General features: G+C 38.0%; 1 protein-coding gene across 1 annotated transcript; it reads left to right on the top strand.

Annotated features, from left to right (window-relative positions):
* Positions 1-4,613: 4,613 nt before the first annotated feature.
* Positions 4,614-11,618, top strand: LOC110689143 (uncharacterized transmembrane protein DDB_G0289901-like). The gene is made up of 2 exons (XM_021865871.1): positions 4,614-6,257; positions 11,128-11,618. Exons 1-2 carry the CDS (start codon positions 4,899-4,901, stop codon positions 11,299-11,301), a joined length of 1,533 nt encoding a protein of 510 aa, XP_021721563.1. The 5' UTR covers positions 4,614-4,898; the 3' UTR covers positions 11,302-11,618.
* The last annotated feature ends 15,324 nt before the right edge of the window (positions 11,619-26,942 follow it).

The following is a 26,942-nucleotide window of genomic DNA, read 5'->3' on the forward strand; positions in this document are numbered from 1 at the left end:
ACGACTGTGTGCTTGGCTTGGGTCAATCACCTTAGTGATTGATTGACTTAGAAATTACTCATACCCTCCTTTGGTATCACCAATTTCCAGTCCATCAACCAACCTGTAAACCCAAGCACACAGCCGTCCAGGGGCAAAGCATCCGGTACGTCATAAACATCCGGTATGCCATACCTACCAAGCCCAAATTCAAATGAAAAATATGCAAAATTTAAACGCAAAGTATAAACAGCAACCGACCTAACGGCCGGATGATTCATCATTACTTAAAAGCTGACCCCATGGTCAGCTAAAATATTGTTTAAACAGCTAAACAACTGGAGATATAAAAAAAATTGTTAAGTAACCCGACCCCACGGTCGGTAAAGAAACAAGAGTTACTCGGCACACAGGCCGGAAATGCATTAACATGGCTATACGGCTGTAGAGAAAATCCAGAATCAGCTTAATTAGCACCAGGGCCCGACTGCTCTCCATTATCATCCACCCCTTCCTGCTCATTGGCGGGATGATTGATAGTTTGATCCTCCGCCTGGTCCTGGTGCTCCCCCTCCAAGGCTCCCTCCTCCGCCTGCTCCTCCGCTAGAGCCTCCGTCTGCTCCTGATCCAAGGCGTCGGTCGCCTACTCATAACGATACTCCCAGATGGAGTAATCGTCGTTAGGAAAGAGAGCCTTCCATGCCATCTTCATTCGAGTGGCACAGTCGGCCTCATTCTCCTCAATGAGCCGGCAATTTTCATCTTCGACGCGCTTCTCAAACTTGGATCTGAGCTGCTCCTCCTGGTTGGCAAGTTTTTTCTTCAAGCTCTCCCTTAAGCTCCACCACCTTCTGCTGAGCCGCCTCCAACTCTTTCTTAACCTGCAAGTTGGTAGCCGCCTGGAATACAGGATATCCCGAGTTAGCAACTCATTCTTGTTTACATCATATTGCGTTCTGTTAAGATTGGAGGCGGCTCGAAGGTTGGCAGCTCTTACCTCCTTGGTCTTCTTGTTGAATGGCTTTTTAAGGCCATTCACTCGCAGCATAGCCTGCATCCGGACAAAAGAAAAGAGTCGTTAGCAAAACAAACGGTCCGAATGAAATTTTAAGTTGAAATATTTTAAGTCCTTACCTCAGCGAGAAGAGTAAGTATGGCATCAAGGTTCATGCTGCCAACCCCCCGGATGGAGTCCCGTTGCTCAGCAGTGACTCCTCGACGGAGCATCTCCTTAGCAATTTCTCTAAGGTCTGGAGCTTGGGAGGGGGCTTCTGCATATCAAGAATCAAGTTGGGTGTTATTAAACATACATCCGGCTAAAGATTCGAATAAGTTTGGGTGTTACTTAACATACATCTGACATGAAATGAGAAAATAAGACTGGGTGTTACTAAACATACATCCGGTTAAGGATTCGAATAATTTTGGTTGATACTAAACATACATCCGGCTAATGGTTCGAATAATTTTGGGTGTTACTCAACATACATCCGACAAAGAAAAAGGTCGCATGATAAGGCCGCATGACAAGCTATACTTGGCAAAAAAAAAAAAAAAAAAAAAAAAAAAAAAAAAAAAAGAAAAGAGAAAGAAAAGTCAAGTACCTGAAATGACAACCAGGTCCTAGACCTGCTTGCCTCGGCGCTTGTCTGGGGAGCCTGCTCCAGCAAGCGACGAATCCTTTGAATCCTTGGATTCGGACGCCTGCTTGAGGGCAGAAAGAGCAGCCGGCGATTTACCGTCGGTGGAGGGATGAGACTCGGAGTTGCTGGCGGATGTCTTGTGAGCCACCGTCTTCTGGGAGCTTTTAGCAGGCGTCGGAGCCGCCTCCTTTGCAGTCCGCTTGGGGGCTTGAGATTAACCCCAGGGACCACATGAGGCTTCACTGAGCCCTCCTGTACAAAAAATTCACAAAGTTAGTGAAAATTATGATTAAAGTCAATGAGAAAAGGCCGGATGAAGAGAAGACTTACATGTTCAAGCTGCTCCCGCTTGAAGATCTGGTTCTTTTTGTTCATCATCTGGCGGTAGGCGGAGGCGGAGCCGCTTGGCTTCTTGTTAGGGGTAAGCTGAGACATTGCTTCTTCTGCAAAAAGGCCGGATGGGTGGTTAGAAAACAACATTAAAATTTTTCTTGCTATAATTAAAGTATGCATGATATGACCCCCATCCGTCTACCCACCTCTTCCTTTCTCTAGGCTCAGGCCACAGGCGGCCAAATAGGTCGGGTCCTTGAGCCACTCATAGTGGGGGATTTTAAAAGTTTAAACAGAAGAGAGTCAGACGGTTACCTTGAGAAAGGTACGGTTGACTTGAGAATGAGCCGGTTGGTGCAGTCGGACAGTAGCAAGCGGCAGAGTACACAATTTTTTGTGAAAATTCTCTAGAAACTCTCTCAAATTTCAACGCAAGATGCGTGAAAATGAGGGTGAAATTTTCTTTTATAAAGGGGTAAATTCCGACTTGCCTCGGTAATACCCCAGAGGGTGAACAGTAACTTTACTTCACCAAATGAGATGCTGACATGTGTCACAGATGCCCCGTGGCACGCCACGTCACCTCTGTGACAAGGGCAAATGTTTTGGGTAAAATTACCCTGCCACGTGGCGGCCTGAGAATACGACACGTGTCCGCCCAACACTAGGACACTTGTCCGCCCAATAGTTGGTCTACGAAGGGCCAACCGAAAATTGACCCGTGGACTCCACTGTCACATCAAGGAATGGCGGCTTTCAGGCCCAATTCCCCATAACTCGTCATAGCCCACCAAATCTAGGTCACATGACCTAGAATAAGGGCACATTTTCCCATGACCCTATAAATAGGGAGAGATTCCCCATTATGGGGACAAGTTGATTCAATCATTTATTACATCACCTGCATTTCTCTCACATCAGAGAAAGCACCTGATCTCGGGATCTGTAAAGATCTCACCTTTATCTTTTTCCGCACTTTTTACTCTCCTACACGTTCTAACTTGATCGTCGGAGGCGGAACTCCAACCAACAGGAGTTTCCGTTGTTTTGCAGGTACAGACCGCACCGGACCAATCTTCGAGCTGTAACTCTCCCGAGGGACTAAAAACACCCAAAACAATAATTACTATAATCAAACATCAAAATTAAATCCCAAAACTCATAAATTACAATTAGATCTAGGCATAGATTAAATTAAAATAGGAAAGATTAAATTTTTTTTTATATAGTTCGAAAAAGGGGGAAAAAGGGGAAGAAAAACCGGCAGCCACCAGCTGCTGGCAGCGGTGGCTGACGCCTGTTGCCGGCGGCTGACGCCTGCTGGCAGCGGCGACCATCGCCTGCCGGCGGCTGGCAGCGGTGGAGGGGGGGGGGAAGAGCAAGCCGAAAAAAAAGAAAGGGAAAGGGGAAAAGAAAAAAAAAGAAAGAAAAATAAGGAGGAGAGAGAGAAGTTTACCTTGGGTTTTCTCCACTCTGGGTAAAGTTTATTTGCCTCACAAGTGAGATATTTATACCCCTTCTCTACTAACCCTCTTCCCTAAACTTTCCTCTTTTAGATTTTCCTAATTCCTTCCCGAATAAAACTTGTTAAAATTAAACTTTCTTAAAATAAAACCCCAAATTTTATAATTAAAATAATTAAATAAACTTTCCTTTTATAATAATATTAATTAAAATACTTTAATTAAAATAATTACAACTATTTAAATACTTTATAAAATACATACTTTAAATAAAATACGTATAAAAATACGGGATATAACATTCGGTTTCTGATCTAGTTTTTCATCGACAATGGAACCTTCACTTGCATCAGAAATTTTGGCCCTTTTTCCCCAAAATCTCCTCTTTGCTTTAATTGAAATCCTCCCCCTTTTCTTAGGTTGAGGTTTTGGCTTAGGTAGAGTCTTCATCCAAGCACGATATTCAGCAGCACTCATGAAATTAGTTTCGACCTCCTCCATTGATTTAAGGACCGTACCTTGAGTTTTGTAAGATTTTTCGGACAACACTTTCGTAGCTTCCTCTGATTCGTTGAACCGCTTTGGTGAGGTAGATTTATCCTCCAATGATCGCAAAAGTTTACCTAGGAGCTTTGTTTCATGGTCATCTTCACTCTCGAAAATAGCATCGTACATAGGGGTCAAATCTGCCATTTTTTTGGGAAGAAATTTTCAATCTGGGCAAAAAAGGGGAAGAAGCACGACGAGATGAGAGAGGATTGCAGAGTGTAAAAGGAATTCGTGAAGAGTGAGAAATGGTGGAGAAGATGAACACTTGAAAGAAAACGGCGAGATGAGAGAGGATGAAGAATTTCTGAAAAATTTGGGGAAAAGGGTTAGGGTTTGATGTGGAATGAATGTGTTGTTGATGAATGATTTCGTTTTGGGTAGTTGGGAATGATTTAATTTTGGTGGCAATGATTAATGTTAATAAGTTGTGTTATGATTTAATAAAATTTGATTACAAAGTTTAAGTTAAATTATTGAGAGTTAAGTGAGGGCAGAATTGTCATTTCACTGAAAAATTACCACAAAAGAAAATTTTTATTTTGTTGCACATAATGTGAAACATCCCTTTTTAGTAAATGTTACACATAATTATAACGGAGGAAGTTTTAGTATACTCGAGGTTCACCTTAATCGAGAATTTATATTAGACATATGTTGCATCCGCGACCTTTGGGTGTGTGTATAAACAGGCTACATCTGTCAAATTAATTCTCTCTCATCCTTCCGAATCTTCTTCCTCCGACCATCTCCCAATTCATGATCTCCTCCTGTTAATACATCACATCAACTTCAGATCTTGTTCAATCCTTCATCATCTCAGGTACATTTTCAATTTCACTTTTACAATCTTGCATTTGATTTGATTCTTCAACAATTCTGTAGCTCAATTTTGTTGTCAAACAATTTATTACTGATCAAACAATACGCAATAATGAATTCAAATTATGGAAAGAATGGTATGAACAACTTTGATTTCGATCTGGGTATTGGATCAAATCGTCCTAAATCACTAAATGATCAGAAAAACAAACCCAATTCATCTTATTCATATATGTCATCTGCAAATTCTTCGTTTACGCAATCGAAACCCGGAACCACAATGCCGTCATGGCAGCCTGGAAAGCCTTCATGGACTCATCAACCTGCGCCGAGTAACACCGGGGTTACTCGGTCCGAGTTGGGTGGTCCAAGTTCAATGGTAGGGGATATATTTGGGAAGAGCTGGAACACTCCTGCACCTGCCGCCACTGGTCAGAGTGTTAACATTGGGGTTGTGAATAAGAATCCTAATTTGTTTGGAGATTTGGTGGGTGCTGCCTTGGGGCACAACAAAAGTAGTAGTAATGTTCCTTTGAAGAGTGCTGCTCCTGTTAAGAGCTCGTTTTCGATGGGGGGTATGGCGGATTCGTTGCCAAAAACGAATAATGGTAGTGTGGGGAAGAATGGTGGTGGTGGTGTTGGTGGTGCTGGTTTGGGTACTTCTTCCCAGGGCTTTGGAAGTTTTGGAGGTGCAACCAATAGTGGTAATAGTGTTTATGGGAATACTGGTGTGAACAAAAGCTCGGGTATTGGTGGTGCTTCGGTAAGGGGTGTAGGTGGTGGGGGTGGTGGGATTGGAATGGGAACGAACTCGAATAAAGACCCATTTGGCTCTTTGGTTGATTTTTCATCGAAGCCGATGGGTGGTGGTAGTGTTAATTTGTCTTCCAAAGCTACTGCTTCTACCTCTACAGATGATTTTGGTTTTGGGGATTTCCAAAATGCGTCGAAATCAAGTACTTCTACATTCCCGTCTGGAAACAGCAACTCCTGGGGATCTAATTCAGGTTCAATTCCACAAATGGATAGTTTTGCCCCTCAGAAGAATCCTGCACCTGTACAATCTAGTGGTGGTAATTCGTTTGACATGTTTTTTTCACCATCAGTCACTTCCGGTTTTAGCGGTGGTGCTGCAGCACCAGATAGTGCTCCTGGTGGACAAGAGTTTTCAGGTGGGGATGATTGGGGTTTTGCATCAGATTATGATGGAGGACATGATGGGAGCAGTACTACTGAGATTGAAGGTCTTCCGCCACCTCCTGTTGGTGTTTCAGCTTCTACTGCAAAGTCTAAAGGTCTGGATAACTATAAACAGGGGCAGTTTGCTGATGCCATTAAGTGGCTTTCTTGGGCTGAAATTCTTCTAGAGAAAGCTGGTGAGGCTTCTGGTACTATGGAGGTCTTGACTTGTAGGGCTTCATGCTACAAGGAAGTTGGAGAGTACAAGAAGGCTGTTGCTGATTGTACCAAGGTATAATTTTCTCATTTAACTTGTTTTAGTTCATATATTTTGTATGTAATGTTTTTCTCAATATTACTTTCTTATATGTCTGAGAATGGCTTTAGTTATTTAGTTTCTCATCGCACTGTGAATTTTGGTCTGAAATCAGATTAATGGAAATTATCTTGTAGTGAATTAGTAAGTTTTATATAGGCATACCAATCTTATACTATGTATAAATGTAATAATGGCTACAGAACCCTGTACATGTTTGAATGATCAGGATAACTGTTTTGTATTTCCAATTTGGAATTAAAGTTAGAGCGAGAGATTGTTCTTAAGAATGGTTTTGTAAGACTTATGCTGACACTATGAAGCTTTTAATGGATCACCAGGTAGACCTCATCCAGAAAAGCTTAAAATTTAAAAACCCGCAGTGTGTCTGTGTGTGTTGTGAAAGGAATACTTAAGAATAGATACATACTATGCATAATATTAGACTCTAAAGCTTGAGATATTTTCAAAATCTATTTACAGTTAATCTGTGGAGTAGTGTTTGACTTCAAACTTATGAAAAATGTTAAAATTAAGTTTCAGGAAGGGGAATTGTACACAATGTTTAGAGTGCACGGTTTCTATTACAACTAAGTTTATTAGCCAATGTAATTCATTGTTGTTGTGGTTGCAATCATGATAATGTTTAGGGAGTCAAAGAAGTGGCATCTCACTGGTTTTTGCAGCCATCACAATATAAATTTTTTTTCAAAAATTATGGTTCTTATCATCATACATTTCTTATTTCTAAGTGTGTTTGAACATTCTTCATATAATTTGAGTCCATAATGTGAATTTCATGAAAATCAATTTATATAGTGGTTTTAATTACAAAGTACCCTGTACAATCAATGATGGCTAATTGACTTATACAGTAATTTTAATTCCATAATCGCTGTTTATGTGATTTTAAGAAGAAAAAAAATTGAGGATTGACATGTTCTACGTAATGGGATGACCTTCATTTAATTCCTTAATTACAGTTTTCATACACATATGCAAAGCTATTGTGAGTCTGCCGTTTGGTTGGAAAGCAGCAATGATAGAATTAGTGCAAATTTTAATCGTGCCATTTTTTTAAATTCAACGCCTTCAGAAAAATATTTCTCAATCCATTTTGTTCTTGCTAATTTAGGAATTACCTTATTCAACATAAACCTGCAAAAAGCCTAGAGTTGTTAAATATTCACAAAAAAAGATTAGGGACTTTTAAGTATAAAGGATGTGGTTGAAGAATTCTTATAGGTTTCTTTATGAGAATTAGCCCCGTCTTAAAGAACAAAGACACAGATATTTAAACCTTAGAATCTTTTCCCCAGTTGGAATGGAAGCAGCAATTATCTATTATTTTGAAACCTCAGGTTTTAGTAAAATAAGTGAATGATTTTCCTGAAAACCAGGACACTCTTATTCTGAATGCATTTGGAGTAGACTTCTCTAGGATGGAAGTTCATTTTCAGTTGTCCTCATGTCATAATGTTTCATGGAGAAAGATTGAATGCTGCCAGCGTTCCTTAGATAACTTTAAAACTGAATAAATTTCATTGATGGAAGCTTCATCTTAATTTGTTTAGTTTTAAAGGTGGATTAAGAAACTGTGTCTACACATTGTGGTTTTTGGTTCTGATTTTTGGTTGACTTAGTACTTAGGTAGGTGGCTTGTGGTTTGAAGCAAGTAGATCCAGTAGTACATTCCTATGTTTGATGGTATATCAAGTTATTAAAGGTTCCTTGGTCTAGGTTGGGGAAGCTTTCAAAGGATCAGCTGTTCAGAACTTGAGATAGAAGTTGATTTGCAAACCTGGTGAAAATGGAGGATTGGCTTTTGGTAGTTTGGCAGTATTGAGACATTATGGCTATAGCCTATAGTAACTATTATAAATGTTGAAATTTTCCAATCATGAGTGGGCTGTACCATCCTCATAGTGATTGATAGGATCTCTTGAAAGTGGACTAATTTTATAATTTGAACGGAAAATAAAGATGAGGAGAGTATAGTTTTCCCTGATATTTTTGTGTTTGTGTTATCTTTCACTTTAGATTTTAAAACTGGTTAACCTGAAATATTATGTTTTGTCTGCTTGATTATTTGGGGTGTTAATAACTTGGATTTTGAATTAATTACTAAGCTAGTTATTCTATGTCAATTATTTGTTTGGTCTTCTTGCTTGTCAATTTTGTTAAGGTAGTTGGCATATATTTGTTGCTTACATTATGCTTATTATATTGAGATGTTGTCTAAGAAGGAAAACAAGTGTAGAAATTGGAAAGAGAAGATGATTAGGGGAGATACCAACCTGCAAATGGAAAAATTGGTTTTGAGGAATCACATGTTTAGATTATATCATTAGAACTTTTGTTGTAAATTTATGAGATATCTCTAAGGCTGAACAATTTCTTGCATTGGATAACGGAAATAATCAGCCAACTTGGCTTTATAAATCCAAGAAACACACCTTATGACTCTTACTCCACATTGAAACCAAAATAAATAACTGCTGTAAGTAATTGTATAAAACACGAATTGACTGATGTAACTTCCATAATCAATTGTGTTAATCTAGTTGTTACCTTATTTTCATTTTATTCACATCATGCTAATCCAAAGAAGTTGCTGCTGCTTGCTTTGTTTATCTAACATTCTAACTTGTGAAGGGAAAACACAACTCCACCAAAAGCAGATGTTTGGATTTGAACTTGTGACCAAGTATTCCTTGATAAATTGAATTAAGCCCATAAGTGTTGCATACCTCTCTTATACAGATGATGATAACGGTAATCTCATAATTTCGTCCATGAGTAGCTTTCATCTGTAACCTTAACCACACGGGAATGTAGCGAATGTAGCAAAAATGTAGCAAGATTTATCAGATGGTCTTGCATCCTCCTCTTTAGCTATATTGCTATACAGCTTTTTTGTAGTCATGTCTTGTTACGGTGTTGCACTTTGGGAATTGGGGAGAATCTTGTACAGCCGTACCACTTATTTATTACACCTTAATTGGTGCTTTACTTCATCATAAACCATTTCAGAAGCTATATCAATGAGGTGCTTTTTTCTCTGTATCCAACCTTTAGAAGACTGACTTCTATGTTTTAATTCCTATTTCTATTCTCATTTGGAGGATCAAATAAAGGCTGAAAGCGTTGTGCAAAGCGCAAACAAAAAGTTGTTTTTTTTTTTTTTTTTTTTTTTTTTTTTTTTTTTTTTTTTGGGGGGGGGGGGTTGTTATCATGTTTATCTTTTAAAACCAAAAGAAAATTCTTTTTGGTGCAAAGTTTCATCGCAGTTATTCTGGAATAGCAATATTATAACTCTGAGAATCATAGATCATAGCATCTTCTCCTGAAGTGTATCAGACATGGATAGTTTCCCTTTTTCTAGGATATAGGATAGTTATGGGGAACATATTGGGAGAAGTATTGCATTCTTGTAGTGACTAGCTACCTTGAAACTGATTGGGCTGTGTGGTAAATGGTAATGCTTGTATAGGTCTCATGCTTATCACATCTAAATAGAACTCTTTGCTTTATATCCCTGACATTTTGTAGTCTCATGCTTATCATCTCTTGCATGATTTTTAATAATAGTGATGGGGAGAATCACTTGATCTTGCATTATGATATGGCATCTCATCTGTAGCCTACTACTACGTATGCTAGAATAATCTCTTATTTTATTATGGAGGTTCTGTAAGAGCCTTAAAGGCATAAATTTTGTTGGCGATCTTTGATGTTTTATGGATAATCTGGTATATTGATTGGTCAGACAATTGTCTTTCTTTGTTGTATTTGGCTTCTCTGTTGAAGAGAGATGTGTGTTTCTCTTTAGCCTTAAACATATGAGGTCCTTTGTAGTTTTAATTTGTGCTTTGGGTTTTCTTCTCCTTAGTGGTTTAATTTTTGTGGGTCCCCCTTTTTTTCAGTCTTTGATGAATTATTTCAAGAAATAACTATAGATTCTTCAGGACCAAAACATCAGTCTTTTGTCTGACCAGCGGCTGCTACAATGTTGAGTACTTTATCTATTTTATGAGTCTTATAAGTTCCTTCCAGAAGAATAAGGGAGAAGGATTACTTACACTGTCAACAACAACAACAACAACAATAAAGTCTTAGTCCCAAATTGATTTTGGGTTTTGGCTAACATGAATCGTCACAAGGAACCGTCCGAAAAGGAAAAAGAGCGTAGAAAGATAATCGGTTGAATTAAAGTTTGAAAAAAAAGTGTGTGAAGTGAGAAATAGAAAGAGTATACAGATAAGATTTAAGAGTTTAAAAGAGAGGTAAGAGGATTAAAGCAATAGGAAAGACATGTTTGTAAAAAAAAAATTAATGGTTTGAGAAAACTTTATTAAGGATTACTTACTCTGTCCCCTAAAAAATTTATTTCAACCAAAAATAGCATCCCTAATTCTCATTTTACCTTTATCTGTTTATTTTATTCACTTTTAATCGATCAAACCACATTATCTTCTTATATTATTCACTTTTATTCAACAAAACTCCACTGCAATTTTTTTTTTCTTTCTCATCTTAAATCAACCAAACCCTCGTATATTATTTTTTGTTCACCTTCTAAGAAACGGGTGCAAAAAGAAAATGTGACATTTATTTAGGGATGGGGCAAGTAGTTAAGTGGTAGCCCAAACATCACATAAAGGAAATCTTTTTTAGTTTTGAGCTTCTGTTGCAGTCGTTATTGCATTAAAGTTGTGATTTGCTCAGCATGTAAAGAGCAAATCTTCAAGTTGATCTAGCATTATGGCTGACTGGTTTCATTGCATTTTGATTTGGAATAATTTATTGAGAGCTTACTGGTTACCTCCACTGTTTTGTGATACAGGTCCTGGATCGTGACGGAGAAAATGTTTCTGTGCTGGTACAACGTGCACTCCTTTACGAGAGCATGGAGAAATATAGGCTTGGAGCGGATGACCTTAGAACTGTTATGAAACTTGATCCATCAAACAGGGTTGCAAGAAGTACCATCCATCGTTTGAACAAATTGGCTGATTAGAGAAGTGTTACAGTCTGACAGATTTTATAGCTTACTCATTTCATAGTAAGTTTTTATACCTTTATGTTCATAGGGTTGTGACTATAATGTGCTATCCACATTCTCCAAGGGTGTAACACATAAAAAATGTCACCCATCAATGCATAACTTGCTTGTATCGATTTCACGTGTATAATTCTGTGATTTGCTGTATTGTTCAGTTGTTTTTTCGATTTGTTGCAGCTTCATTTCTTTGTGGGTTTGTACTTCCTCATACTGTTCAGATGTAAACTGATAAGAGTAATTTTGCTTACTACATTTACATTCAGATTTATATTCTCTGTGGCTTTTGTTTAATCAATGGCGCGAGGTCCCCACACGAGATATGTTTATGATCTAGATTCAGCCTCCTAGTTTGATATGGCGCATAATAAGATCTTACATTTTCAATCAGATTCCTGTGCAGTTAGTGAAATGCATCCGACAATAAGTGTTGCCAAATTTGACAAATTGTTTAAGGATAGAATTCTTTTTAATTTAAGAACTGTTTATAATGACTTATGGGAGGTAATTAAAGGGAAAAGTGGATAATTTTCAAGCCTTCTCCCCTAACCCACTTTTTGATGGAGTAAATTGTTCTAACTTCTAAGAGTAGCTTTTTACTTGCTTCCTGTTAAGATGAATTCAATGACTTACCCACTGATAGGCGACTTGGGTGTCTGGGGGCATTTATTCAGACAATATATTTCATTACTTCTGATTTAACAACTGTGTATTTGATAGGGTATCATAATGAATACAGTGTTTATGCTTTTGTAGCTTTATATTCCATACGTTTCTAACTGTTTGGCCCATAGTTATATGTTTTTTTTTTTTTTTTTTTTTTTGACAAGAGCCATAGTTATATGTTACTAAATTAAGTTTTGGTTGAGTGAAATTGAATCCTAAATTAATATTATTGTATTTGTGAGAGTGAAGCTGTCGCTATATTTGTGAGAGTGACCATGTGAATAGTGTAACATCGGACATTTTGTCTGTTTCATAACTTTTGTTATGTTTTAACATATCTAATTATAACATGTTGAGTTCCTAATAGTGGTTGGGTGGAATGGAATTAATAGAAAGAAAAGTGGTTCTCTCGCCCATTCCTAATAATCTCCTTCACTATCTTCAGTGGCGGAGCCACTATAGGTCCTGGTGGGGCACGTGCCCTACCAGATATAAGGAAAAAGAAAAAAAAAAGGTAGTAAAAAATTGTTTAGATAGAACACAAAATGTATTATAGTGTTTAAACTTACTATTAGCCTAGTGGTTACAACACCACCTTCTCTACCTAAGGTCGTGGGTTCTAATCTCTTACCCAACATTCTTTTTTCTCTCTCTCTTTTTTCAGTTTAATGTATTTTTTTCCTTAATATCATTTTTTTCCCTTTATTTCGTCTTTTTTTTCTCTCTCTGTTTATTATTTTGCTTAATGTATTTTTTTCCTCTTTTTTTCCCTCAATGTCCTTATTTTTTCCTTTATTTATTTAGTTTTTTTTACTTAATGTCCTTATTTTTTACTCCGTAACTACGTATCTTTATTTTTTTTAATATTCTAGTAGTACGGTGCGTCGGTGCCCTACCATTATTAAAATCCTAGCTCCGCCACTAACTATCTTACCTCTCAAACCTAATCCTCCATTATATTATTTCTCTCTTTTCGTCAATCCCACGTACCTAAAAAATAAAAATAAAAAAAAATAAAATAAAAATATATAATAAAAATAAACAAATTTGAAGAAATTTTGACAATAACCACTTTGTATTGTTGTCGTTTTAGAAATTATTACCTATAATTATATTTTTATCATTAAGTTACTCAAACCCTTGTATATGATGTCACTGTGACCCTACACATGAAAATTTTTTTTTTCTCGAATTTTTTATTTACAAGGGATTCTTACGCGTACTATGGAGAATTATTATTGGTGGCGTTTATTCTTATGCATATTTGCGATAATTTACTATAGTTATTTGAATATAAGTGATAAAAGTGTTGGATGATATGATGTTTTGTTGTGCAATGTTCGAAGCTTTAGTAGATTTACTTTGATTTAACGAGGGAACGGTTAAAAAATATCGAGTTCTAGATATAAACGCCTAATAAATTTTTGACTACTTATTTAGACGAATTAAATAAATTAAACAAGTCAACATTACACAATTGTATACTTCGTAATTTTTAAGTACGTAATTGAGATGAATTGAATAAATTAAACAAGTTATCATACATTTATATACTCCATAATTTTTGTACTCCATATATATTAAAATTAATTTAACATTAATAAATTATAGAGTGTTTATATTCCAAATTGAATAAATTAAAGAAAAATAAAGAGACTAAAAGATGTTTTAAACATTGAAATAATTACAAATATTTAATCAATTTAGGGGATTCAAGAGACAACTTTAAGGCTTTGAATTTAAATGGGAGAAAATATGTAAAAGAACATTTTCAGGGTTATAAATGTCCATGCACTATTCAAAAGAGTTTTCTTATACTTTTTATAAGGTAGGGGATTCACCCTTTGTTTTGATTTCTCAATTGCAAATCCAAATCATACAAACAAAACACTAAATTAGATACCTAATTTAATAAACTAGGGCTAATTATAAGATAGAGTACGAGTACATAATTTAGGGTTATCAATTTAAATTGGATGTCTGCTATTTAGTGATTAGTTTACAAAACTGAGGCTCTTTGTCATAAAATCCATGTAACATGTCTTTGATTAGTACCAAAATTGATACAACTGTTAAGAAAATATTATTAATTATTGTTATGAAGAATTAGGGTTCATATGCCAATTTGGCGGTTTTCTTAACTTTAATTGTTTTTTCTAAAGAGTTATAATCATAAATTGAGCATATATATTAGTTCAATTTAAAGTTAATTGATCTATATTACGCTTAATGTAGAAAATTATTATCTCGATTTGATACATATTTGGTGACTTAGCTTGACTATTATTAGTGAGCTTGGATTATGTCGAACCTATTACCATATGCTTTTCTGTAACCCAATTTTAATGTTTGTTGAAGTAAAATTCAATTAAACATGATATCTGAAGGAAGAGAAGGCTTAATGACGTCATATAAGAGGGTTTGGGCAATCTGGTGGGAATTTTTTATGCTTTAAAATTAGTTTTTGGTAAAATAAATTAAAGTAGAAAATATTGTAGGTGACAATGGCTGACTACTTTCGCTCATTATTTAAGTCTGGCTCGCCATCTAACTTTGATGATGCGGATGCACAACATCTCTTCAGAATGTGCTTTACTACACGAACCGTTTGGAGGGATAGATGCCTCGGTATCCGCTCAGAATTTAATAGAGACCTTATATTTGACTTTTTATTAGTCAGGATGTGCCTTCTAGTACTCACTTCTTAGGTACCTTCATCAGTACGTATGCTTTGGAGTATGTGGTTATGTCAGAATTCCTGAATAATCTTTAGGGAATCTACTACTTCCCGGTCTTTTGCTTCACAATTCGTGGAGGTTATGTACACACATACAGTCTTTGTCAACATGAACGCTTCTGCAAACACCCCCTATGCTGTGCGGGATGATGGTGGTGCCTCTCCTTCACCTGGTTTTAACATAGCTCTGCTTGGACTGGGTACCTAAGGGACAACTTTACTTTCTCTTCAAATAGATGGGTCTTGGTTCAAAGATTCTCAACAAGGTGGGATGGGATGGTGCTAAGATAAAAATGATCCGTTGGATGATCAGATCATTGGTGAAAGTAACTTCAGAGTTTGTACCTCAGCTTACATGTAGAGGCATTGGCATGCATGTATGGGTTACTGTAGACACCCATTTGTGTCTCCCCAAAACCAAACCCGGTGATGAGTACCTTTCACGTCAAATCATAATCGAATAAAACGAAAGTGTGGAAAGGTCTGGTGTTGCGGAAAGTTTTATTTCTTTTCTCTTCTCTCTGTTTTTGAAAACTTTATTTTAAGAAAACAGCCAATCCAGTTTGGTTGGTCCATGATATAGGTCCAATAGTGGTGTAGTTGGATGGGGTTTGCAAAGACCTTTCCAACGATATATTATAAGCCCAATTCCAATGAATATTGAGGAAGTTATGGCCAATTTACTAAACTGGGCTCGGTTTGAGCTTTAAGTACGGTCCAATGATCTAGGGGAGGGCCTAATATGATTTATCATTCCTAATGTAATTAGGAATGGTTTTGGTCTTCTAGAACATTCTAGAAGGTTTTATCATTCTTAATTCAATTAGGATTCTTCAGAGTTTTAATCAAGATCAAATAGCATTTTCGATTGAATTTATATTATTTTATCTTCCAGTACGGGAATTTTATCAGAATTTCGAAAACGAGTTAAAAGCCGGTTTGGCGTCCAACCCCAGGCCTTGGCGCCTGGAACCAGCCATTGGCGCCATACGCCAGCCACTAGTCCTGGCGCCAATGAGCCAGGGCTGGCGCCAAGGTGGTTTTGCGATCTTCAAACTCTGTTTTGATAAATTATCTTTTTTGGATGTTTTTCTCTATAAATATCGTATCAAAAACTCCGTTTTTATGGACGGATTATCATCTATCATTTACCACTTATTTTATTCTTAAGTTTTAATAAATTTCGTTTTCATTCATCATCTACAATCATCAATCGTCAACAATTAGTTTATGAATCATTAATTTTTTAGCATTCTTTCTAAACTTTGCTCTTTAATACAAAATTCCGCATTCACAAGATCTTGATACACCTAGCCATATTCAAAGTTGCCTTCGCCCTAGACGTGAAAGGTTTTAATTTATGAGGGTTTGGTCTCAAATCTCTCTTTCAATTATTTAATTTAATTGTTTTGATTATTATTTTCCTTGAAGTTACTAACGTGTGTATTTTGTTATTAGAAAGAGGTACGAGGCATCTAAGTAAGTAATTTAATGGTTTAATTGATATTATGATGTAGAAATCATGCTTAGATTGTTATTATGATATTCCTAATATCATGTCTAGGGTAATTTTAATATTAAGTATGATTAAAAGTATGATGCTTCCTATATTCTTCCTAATATGTATTATGATTATGATTGATATTATTGTTGTTAATGACGTTGATTATTTATTATGTTGCTTGATATGCATATTATTTTATATTGTTATTGTTTGATCACCTTTTATTGCAGGTTAAAGGGAATTGGTATTTGCAATCACGCTTAATAAGATATTTAATAATCTTGTTAGGTTAATTGTGATTATAATTCAAGTGATCTCCAATAATAGATTTGTTTGTGCATTAATATTCAACCAACATAGATAAACAGGTTTAGGGTTAATCCTATTGATTGTATGTTAGTCAGAAAGCGCACATTTCACGAGCAGAATAAAGTAGAGGCCTATTATTAGGGCAGGTTCAATCTCTTTTAGGTTGGATTTGTACCATCATCCCCGGACCCTTATTTGGTTCATGAACTTATGGAGTTGACGATCTCTTGGATTGTTAAGGGGTGTAACCTTCACCTCGTGAACGGTTTACAAGTTCCTTAAAAACTTGTTGGCGACTCTTTTGCTCTATCTTCTTCCCTTTTGGACGCCACCGTACTTTAGTGTATGATCACAGTGGGGTTCAATCTAGTGGTATTTTTAAAGGCTTGAAATTATTCTCTACAGTTACTGTAGGGAATATTTCAAGCATCATAACCCCAAGCTTGAACCCCACTGTGATCATACACTTAAGTATGGTGGCGTTCCAAAGGGAAGAAAGCTAGAGCAAAAGAGTCTCCAACAAGTTTTAGGAACTTGTAAACCCAAAACGATCCAGGAGATCGTCAACTCCATAAGGTCTTGAACCAAATAGGGTTCGGGGTTGAGGGTACAAATCCAATCTACAAAAGAAAGGACCCGCCCTATAAAATAGGCCTCTACTTTGTTCTACTCGTATTCATGTGCGCTTCTTGACTAACATGCAAACATTATATTAATCCTAACCTGTTTATCTATGTTGGTTGAATATTAATGCACAAATAAAACTATTATTGGCGATCACTTGAATTAAAATCACATTAGCCTAAACCAAATTATTAATTATCTTATTAAGCGTGATTTCAAATACAAATTCCCTTTAACAAGCATAAAAGGCGTGATCAAGCAATAACAATAATAAATATCAAGCAACATAATAATCATCATAATCATCATAGCATAATCATAATATAATCGTAATCATTATAAGGCATAATAAAGCTTAATAATAATAGCAAGATCCTAGGCATGATACTAACAAGATTAATTACAAACCCTAGCATGTCACTAAGAAATTAAAGATCAAAGGTTTAAACCTAACATGGTACTAACATGATATTAGAAAGAGTAAAGGCACCCTAAACATGATACTAGAAAGCAATAAAAACATCCTAACATGATACTAGAAAGCATAAATACATCCTAACACGATACTAGGAATTAAACATTAATAAACATGCTTTCTACATTGTGAAAATAGGGAATAAGCTATTCTACTTACTTTGAAGCCTCGCACCTCTTTCTAATAACAAAATACACAAGTTAGTAAACTTCAATGAAAATAATAAAGAATAATTAAATAATCAAATTAAATAAAGTTTTGACTAGATTTGGACCAAACCCTCAGAAAATATTAAACCTTGCACGTCTAGGGCGAAGGCAACTTCGAACTTGGATAGGTGATTCTAAATCTTGTGTATGCAGAATATTGTTTGTAAAAAGGTAGTTTAGAAAGAGAGAGTGAGAAAGAAAGCATATATTGCTCAAGAGAGAATAGAGAGAATTGGGTGATTGTGAATGAATGAAAACGGAGTTTTGGGACCCTATTTATAAGGAAAATAGTCCAGAAAAGTATAGAATTTGATTAGGAATAAAACTACACGTTGTCTCCAGAAATACACGCTGTCGCGAGTCGACAGTGTCTGTCGCGAGGCGACAAGGTCTGTCGCCAAGCGACAGACTTGTCGTTTGGCGACTGTCTGACTTGCACGCGCTTTTCCAAGCGGAATCCGATCTTTAATCAAATTGATCTACGGAATCCGTACAGAAGATAAAACGTATTTTAAAAAATAATAATATAATAATAAAATTTTATTCCAAAATAAAAATTCATCTTAAAATAATTATTAAATATAATAACATTAGAATTAAAAGGAACCTTCTAGAAACTTCTAGAAAGTTATAATTAATCCTAATAATTTTAGGAATAATAATTAACATTGGGCCCTCCTCTAGATCATTGGGTTGTATGTAAATAATTAACCGGGCCCAGTTTAGTATTTTGGCCATAACTTCCTTAATATTCATCGGAATTGGGTTTATAATATATCGTTGGAAAGGTCTCTTCGAGCCCCATCCAACTACACTATTATTGGACCTTAATTATGGACCAAACTAAACTGTATTGGCTATTTTCATAAATAGTGTTATTTTCAAAAACAGAGAGAAGAGAATTTTAAATAAAACTAAACCGCAACACTTGACTTTTCCACACTTTCACCTCATTCAATTATGGTTCGACGTGAAAGGCATTCATCACTGGGTTTGGTTTTGGGGAGACACAAATGGGTGTCTACAAAAGCCCCCACTTTGACTGAGTTTGGAGAAACTTAGGTTTCGAAAACAAAAGTCAAAGTAGCGATAGGGACGGAGAATGATTCCAAAACGTTTTGCGATCCTAAATCATTCTTATAACGTCAATACCTGAAAAACAATGTTAGTCTAAACAGATAAAAGAGTTAAGAAACGTGTATCTTGCACCGTCGAGCACACGTCTCTGGAGGTAACCGTTTTGTTGTTGCATTTCATTCTGACGACCTTCTACAAGCTAGAGAACGCCATCTTTGAAGGTAACATTATGTCGTCATCTTCAACATTTCTTGGTGACAATCCTCCACAGTATCTCGGGAACATCGTCGAAAATAACTGTACGTCGTCATCTTCAGGGTTGTGGCAGTACATCGCCACGGCAGTGCGTCACCGCTATAGACTATCTCTTCTTTATCTTGAGGGAACGTTGAAGGTGACCATATCTTGTCATCTTCAGAATGTGTGACATTATCTCGCCACGGCAGTATCTCGCCACTAGACAACTCCTCTCTATGTTGGGACATCGTCGAAGATCACTCTACGTATTGATCTTTAATATAATATTATTTCCGTACCAATACGTCGGTGCTTCTTCTTTTTTTTTTGTGAACCATTGAGTCGGTGCTACTACTGAACCATTATTTCGGTGCCTTACTGTGAGCCAATACGTAGGCGCTTTAAGCTAAGTGAGACGATCTTTTATCAGGTCAATCACTTAACGTGATTGCAATCGAGCTGATTACTACATCATGTCAATTTTCTTAGAGGGGCTAACTGGCGTACCAAGGAACCTAAACTGCTGCAATAGGTCCACAAAGTCACAATGTGGGGCCCAACATTCTGTCGCCGCTCTAGCGCCAGCCAGAAACAGCTGTCGCTAGCATCTGCACCTGTCGCCAAGCGACAGAGTCTATCACCTCGCGACAATCCTGTCGTTTGGCAACAGAATCAGGGTTTTAAAATACCCGTCTTCTTCTTCATTTCGCTGCTGCTCTGCTTCGTTCATTCTCACGAAATCTTCAAAACGCTCGTTCTCGCTCATTTCTCAACCAAATTCGCTCAAACTTGTTGCAAATCGAAGCTTATTTCATCTATTTTCCCGATCTATGTAAGTTTTTCTCAAACTCTACTCGGTTTTTGATGAATTGTGCGTTCTTGTTCACGAATTTTCGAAAAATTCGAACATGTTTATGCTTAATTTGCTTTGTTTGTTGAATTTTATGCCTTGAATTTGTTTGATTATGCTTGTATATTGCCTTGGGAGCATTTTGAGACTTGTTTGACTCAATTTGGTGAAGAAACAAACAATTCACCATTGTTGGACCTCGTAAGGTCGTGAAGAACAATGTAGCCTATTCTTCGTATTTTTGCTGCCTTTTCTTGTACAATTTGTCACAATATTTACCATATATTTGCAAGAAATTGTTTGTTTGCTTGAAAATGCTAATCATGCTTAGTTGAATTTTTGCTCTGTTTTAGTACTACGTACTCTGTTTTTGTGAACATAGTATCATGCGGCTTAGGCGAACCTTAGATACTATAGAGCCTTAAAATTAATTACTTTTACACATAATTTAGCATGGCTAGACGACGTGGCTCTGGCTCTCGATTGAGAGACTCGCGCCGAGAGGACGAGCCTACTAGCGAGGGTGAGGACGTTCCATCTACGTCCAGACTTGGTCTTCTGCCAAATTGGGATGAGCGTACTTTGTTTCACGCTCCCGTACATTACCTGTCAGAGCGAGTTCGACTCGGTCTTGCAGGTGGGAGGACCCGTAGCCACGACTCGGGTAATTCCACCATCGGTTCGCTCTACGACACCCTCATCAGTCGAGATGAGGGTTTACGTCGGCTTTGGGAGTCATGTGGGCTGACTCCTCTTCTTCTGGCCACCCGGGCCATGCTTTCATACGACGGGGGTAACCTCGTTGTCCGAGCTTTGGTGGAGTTCTTTTGGGACACCACCAACACTTTTCACTTTCCCTGGGGTGAGATGACGGTTACTCCAGCCGATTTCAGCCTCATCACGAGGCTAGAGTTCCAGTCTACTCCTTTGCCGTTCGACAGCGACATTACGGTCTACTCACCAGTCGTTCAGGAGTTGTTGGGTCCGATTGCTATTCGGGCCCTAGCTGAGGCTCAGTCAAGATAGATGAGTTCCCGATGTATTCGCCGCTGCACACTGGTTGCAGCCTTCGAGGACGATGCCACCACTCGTGAGCAGCGAGTGCGCATCTTTGTGCTAATTCTGTTATCAGGGACATTTTCCCTTGATTGAGGTAGTAGAGTACTTCTTTACTACCTGTCCGCCGTTCGTGACCTTCACCTGGTCGGGACATATGACTGGGCCAGTATGGCCTATGCGGACTTTCTACTGGGCCTGCGATGCTCTTGCCGTCACAGGGCCTTGTCTGGAGAGGTGGAACTTTCCAGCTTCTGGAGGGTCGTAGAGGTACATCTCTTTTCTTCTTTTGAGATTTAGCTCTAGATTAGATGCAAAACTTTTACTGAATTTTGCTATTCATGTAGATCTGGCTCTACGAGTACTTTCCCTCACTTGCGCCTGCGAGGCCTTCTCCTCGCGTGCTCCCCGTTGTTGCTAGTTGGGGAGGCCGCCGAGGTCCGCCAGAAGTACTCCGTCTTCGAGAGATGATCCTCTCGGTAGGTTTTTATAAACACTATTTTTCTTTTATTATTTTTTCGTGTTAATGCTTCTTTTTATCTCATATGATCGTTTTGTAGGAGCCCAGCCCGGTCTATCGACCCTGGGCTAACTTCGTCATTCCTGTGCTAGCGGCACACTACCCTGCTGAGCGTCGGTATTTTCTGGGGACATACGACGCAGACGTGTTTGTCGTCCCTGCTCCTCCACCCCGGCATATGTTTCATGATTCCTTGCAGCGGGACCGAGCGAGTGGATCATCTCGGGGTACTCCTTGGAGATCCTACGTTCTCCTCGAGCAGAGTTATAGCGTTGGCTCCTGTCCTTTCAGAGGAGGCAGCGGTATGCTTCTATTTACTTCATTCGTTTTCTAATAGGTAGCCCCCAAAGTGATTTCTAACCTTTTGTCTTTATCAGGCCGGTCCTAGGGAGTTTATTCCCCCGAGGATGTCCATACGCTATCAGGGCATGTACGGGCCGATTGAGGAGTTGATTCCGCCAGCTCCAGAGGGGGAGCGATTCGTGGAGCGCTCCATTCCCCGTCACTAGACTCGGGTAAGCATCCTTTGTACATCTTGTTTTTATGTTTGATTATAAACTGTTACTGACTTAGTTATTTTGGCAGTTTTCTCGCGAGGTGGTGACAGCTATGGCGAGGTGCATAGACGCCTTTCAGAGCCAGCTCGTGAGGTTGCGGAACCGTGCTACCTGTCATAGCAACGACGCTGAGGAGGTACTACTTCGTGCCTTAGTATCGTCTCCTTGTCTTGTTTTTTTTACTTGTTTTCTAATTTGATTTACTCTTGCAGGGACAGCCTATTCCTTCTCCACGCACTCGGTCGAGACCCGAGCCTAGGAGGGAGACTACTAGGTCCGACTCGAGGCGTCGCCGGACTACTTCAGGCGGTCGGGGTGGTCGTTCTGAGGCCGCCCCTATAGAGGACTCGGCGTCATCTCCTGAGGATGCTCCGACTAGGCCGATCAGTCGAGGTGGGATGGGTGGTGGGACATACGAGGTTGGCTCGTCGTCACAGCAGCCCTTGCAGCCTCAGCCTCTATCTATTGGATATCAGGGTGAGACGGGTTGGCCTGGCCCTGAGTTGCAGTTTCCGCCGGTTGGTGGTTCGGGAGATGGTGAGGGACACACTCCGCGGAGTAGGACTTTCTTTGATACTTTCGGCGTCCCCCATCATTTGCGGCCTCCTGCGCCGTAGTTGTACCTGTATTTTTATTTATTTGACTTTGTAGGGCTTTGTCTGATTTTTATTTATATGACTCATGTATTAGACACTTTGTATATATGCAATTATTATTTATTAAACATTTTATCTCTTGTATTTTATTTTTTCATTTTATTTTATGCACGTGTGAGTGTGTGAGAAAGTGATTTTTGCGCAAAATTTCCGTCATCTTTATTATTAATGGAGGGTACCGACTCTCTCCCCCAAAAAAGAAAAATGGAAAAATAAAATGAAGTGAAAAAAGTATATTTACTAAAAATAAGCCTAAAATTAATTAAGCTTAATTTAAGTAAAAGGAAAAATAAAAATAATAGAGGTGAAACAAAGTGGGTTTGAATAGGTCAAATCAAAGTCGAATTCGAGTAAGTAAAAAAAAACACGGTTTTCAACGCGTGTAGCTTTCGCTGCTGAAAAGATACTGGCGCCGCGTAATCATACCTGTCGCCACGCGACAGACGTTATCGCCACGCAACAGACCTGTCGCTTGGCGACAGCGTTGATTATCCTAATTCTTACAGGAATTGAATTCTGCTAAGAAAAAAGTTTATAAATAGCCCCCAGAACTGATGTTTTCTGCATAATTCGAACAGATTATTAATTAAATAAATTAACTATTAATCATGTCTTTAGCTAAGAAAACCTTTTGCGATTATACACGTGAGTGGTGTCGTTCTTTAACTGCTAAAGAGAGAAAAGAACTAGACTTTTTTCATATGGGGGGTATTTATGGTGTAAAAGGGGTAGATCTTGACATAGACTTCATTCATACTGCCTTAGAATATTGGGATACTAATTCTCACTGTTTTAAATTATTCTATGATGAAATTTGCCATTTACCGGAAGAATTTGGAGCCATTCTAGGCTTTCATTCCTTAGATCTTGCGGTAATGCCTAGAGTAAGTGAGTATTATTACAAAGATTACGAGCGTTTCTTTGATCTAAGGGGTACGGACCTAAAAAATATAGTGCGTGGTAATACAATTGACTTGAAAGAATTTGCACGTTATTATTTTGATAAACCTAGCTCTGGATTTTCTCATGTTTATAGAAGAAGAGCTTTCCTCTTTTGCATGATTAGCCAATATCTCCTTATTAGTGGTAAAGATAACGAAGGCCAAGCAATAATTATATCCGTTTTAGAACAAATTGAATCAGGAAGAAACCCAATGTCATTGATTGTTGGAGAGACTATGTTGAGTCTAAATGCACTGAAAAAGAATCCAAAAGCACCTCTTCGAGGTCCTCCAATTTTATTACAGGTATAAAATAATATTCTTAATTACAAAAATTAAAAATATTCTTATGTTGCAATACTAATCAAGTGCATTTTTACAGATATGGCTCATGGAGAGGCTAGGATTAATTAGTCCTCCTGATAATATTGACAAGTACACTCCCAACTGTTTAGTTCGGCGAAAGAAGCGTTTTTCTTTAAAGATGGGTCGTCGTGAGTGGGGCAAGGTGTTTGCCGCTGGTGATTTTACCATAAACTGGGTTGTCCCTTGGTGGAATATTGAGAAGATGGTTGGTTGTAATAACCAACCTTACTGACGTCTCCCCAGTTTATCAAGATTAACCTTTTATTACCCTTGTAGAGTTAAGAGACAATATGGGCTCGCACAAACCATCCCTACAGGAGATTTCCGCCGTCCTTATGAATTCCCTGTTTTGCAAGAAGTTGAGCGCTTTGATAAGTATTGGTGTGCTAGGCCTTTATGGGAAGTGATTACCCATAAGGTTCCGCCTTCTTTGTCCAATAGTGTGAAGCAATGGCTTGATGGAAGATCTCAGAAAACCCAAGTCAAGGTTGAGAAGACCAATGTGAAGACTCGTCTGGGTGACAAGAAAGCTCCTGCTAAAGAGCGCCTAGGTGAAAGAAGTGAGTTTAAGACTCCTATTATGCCAAAAAAGAAGAGCTCTAAGAAAGATAAAGGAAAAAGAAAAGTTGACTCTACAGAAAAGAAATTTTGGGTGGAGAAGAAGCACGGAGTTTTAGCGGAGGGAGAGACCATCTATACTAAAATAGAATGCAGATCTTCTAATGGATGTCTCCTAGCAAAGGTGATGGATGAAGAAGAACAAAATGCGGACAAAAATTGGAAAAGAATTAAGAAAGAAAAGAAAGATTAGAGCATTGCTTTTCCTTTGATTTATTAGACAATTTAAATTGTTTTTAGTTAATGTTAAGCTTTATTTTATCAATAATGTAATTTCTTTATTAATCAATAAAACTTCAGCTTTTATTTAAATTAACTTTACATTTAAAGCAATGAAAACAATTAAAATATTTATTTTCGGAAGATTTCTTCGAGTATGGAAGTCGAAAAATTTTCCAGAATATACAAAATTTGCCCAGACACTTGCAGAAAATTAGCGCCACCGTCTAAATGTTTGTCGTCGGCTTCTGTCTTTTGTCGCCTGGCGACAGAGTTGTCGTCTGGCGACAGACTCCTTTTTTTGGCGCCAGCCTCGTATTTTTGCAGTCATGAATTTTTTAACTCTGGGATGCGAGATTTTAAAAAATTAAAGTGGCCGCACCCTTTTAAGGGTTGCCTACGTATCCTTTGCTTTAAGGAATCAGGCCAAACGTAGCTCTCTTGAGTATTTTACTCAAGTAATTATGGGTAGTATTTCTTAAGTTGGTCAATATTTGTCATATTTGAAAACTCATTGCCATCCATGTCAGTTAATTTAGATGCGCCTCCTGACAAGATTGTTTTGACAATGTATGGTCCGGACCAATTAGGTCTAAACTTGCCTCTTGGATCCATTTTTCCTTAGTGCTTTTAATACCAAGTCCCCAACCTTGATATTTCTAGTCTTGACCTTCTTATTGAAGTGTCTAGCCATACGAGTTTGATAGCATTGGGTATGATGTAGAGCTTCTAGTCGTTTTTCATCGAGTAGAATTAGCTCTTTATACCGTGCTCTAGTCCATTCGACTTCATCGAGTTTACTTTCTAACGCAATGCGTAAAGAAGGTATTTCTAACTCTACGGGTTGTACGACATCCATTCCATATACTAGGTTAAATGGCATATTTCCTGTCAATGTTCGGATTGACGTGCGATAGCCCCACAGTGCGAAGTGGAGCTTGTCAGGCCAATCTTTGTAATTTTCAGTCATTTTCTCGATGATAGTCTTTAGGTTCTTATTAGCGGCCTCAACTGCTCCATTTGCTTGAGATCTATAAGGGGAAGAATGGTGATGTTGAATACCATTTTTTTGCAGCAATTCTTCACATTCAGCTTGAAAGTGAGTTCCATTGTCACTTATCATTTCATGTGGGACTCCATATCGACAAATTATGTTTCTCTCGATAAAGAGTGCTACATGCTTTGCGGTGAGTTTAGCATATGATTGTGCTTCTACCCACTTTGTGAAGTAATCTATTGCGACTAGGATGTATTCATGACCTCCTGTCCCAGGAGGCGTAATTTTTCCAATTATGTCAATCCCCCATGTGGAGAAAGGCCATGGTGAAGTGTATGTGTAGAGGAGAGATGGTGGAACGTGTTGCAAATTTGCATAAATTTGGCATTTGGGACATCTTTTTACATATTGATGACAGTCCCTATTCATGATAGTCCAATAATACCCTTCTCGGATTATCTTTTGGACTAGCATCTTGCCATTAACATGTGTTCCACATATTCCCTCATGGACAACTCTCATAGCTCTTTGAGCATCCTTTTTGCCTACACATAATAAATCTCGACTTTTAGGTACCCTTTTGTGTAACTCATCTCCTATGAGCACAAACTGGGAAGCCAAAAGTCTTAGGGCTCGTTTTGCCCTTTTGTCAGCATGAGGAGGATATTCTCCTTTGGTGACATAATTAAGTATGTCTGTAAACCATGGTTCTTCTTCTTGTTCTTCTTCTTAGACCACTTCATCGTCTTCTATAGCTTGAATGTATGCTGGTTTATGCCTCTTCTCTATAGTCAAAGGCATTTGCTCAATTTCCTTAGGAATTCTATCCATTGAGGCTAGTCTTTCCAGGGCATCGGCAAATTGGTTTTCCTATCTAGGTAGATAGGTGTATTCTACTTTTTCCAACTGGTCAGTGAGGGTTTCCAGATATGTTTGGTAAGGAGCTAAGCTTTCACTCCTAACCTTCCATCTTTTTGAGAT

Source organism: Chenopodium quinoa, unplaced genomic scaffold, assembly GCF_001683475.1.
Source record: "Chenopodium quinoa cultivar QQ74 unplaced genomic scaffold, ASM168347v1, whole genome shotgun sequence".
Taxonomy (NCBI): domain Eukaryota; kingdom Viridiplantae; phylum Streptophyta; class Magnoliopsida; order Caryophyllales; family Amaranthaceae; genus Chenopodium; species Chenopodium quinoa.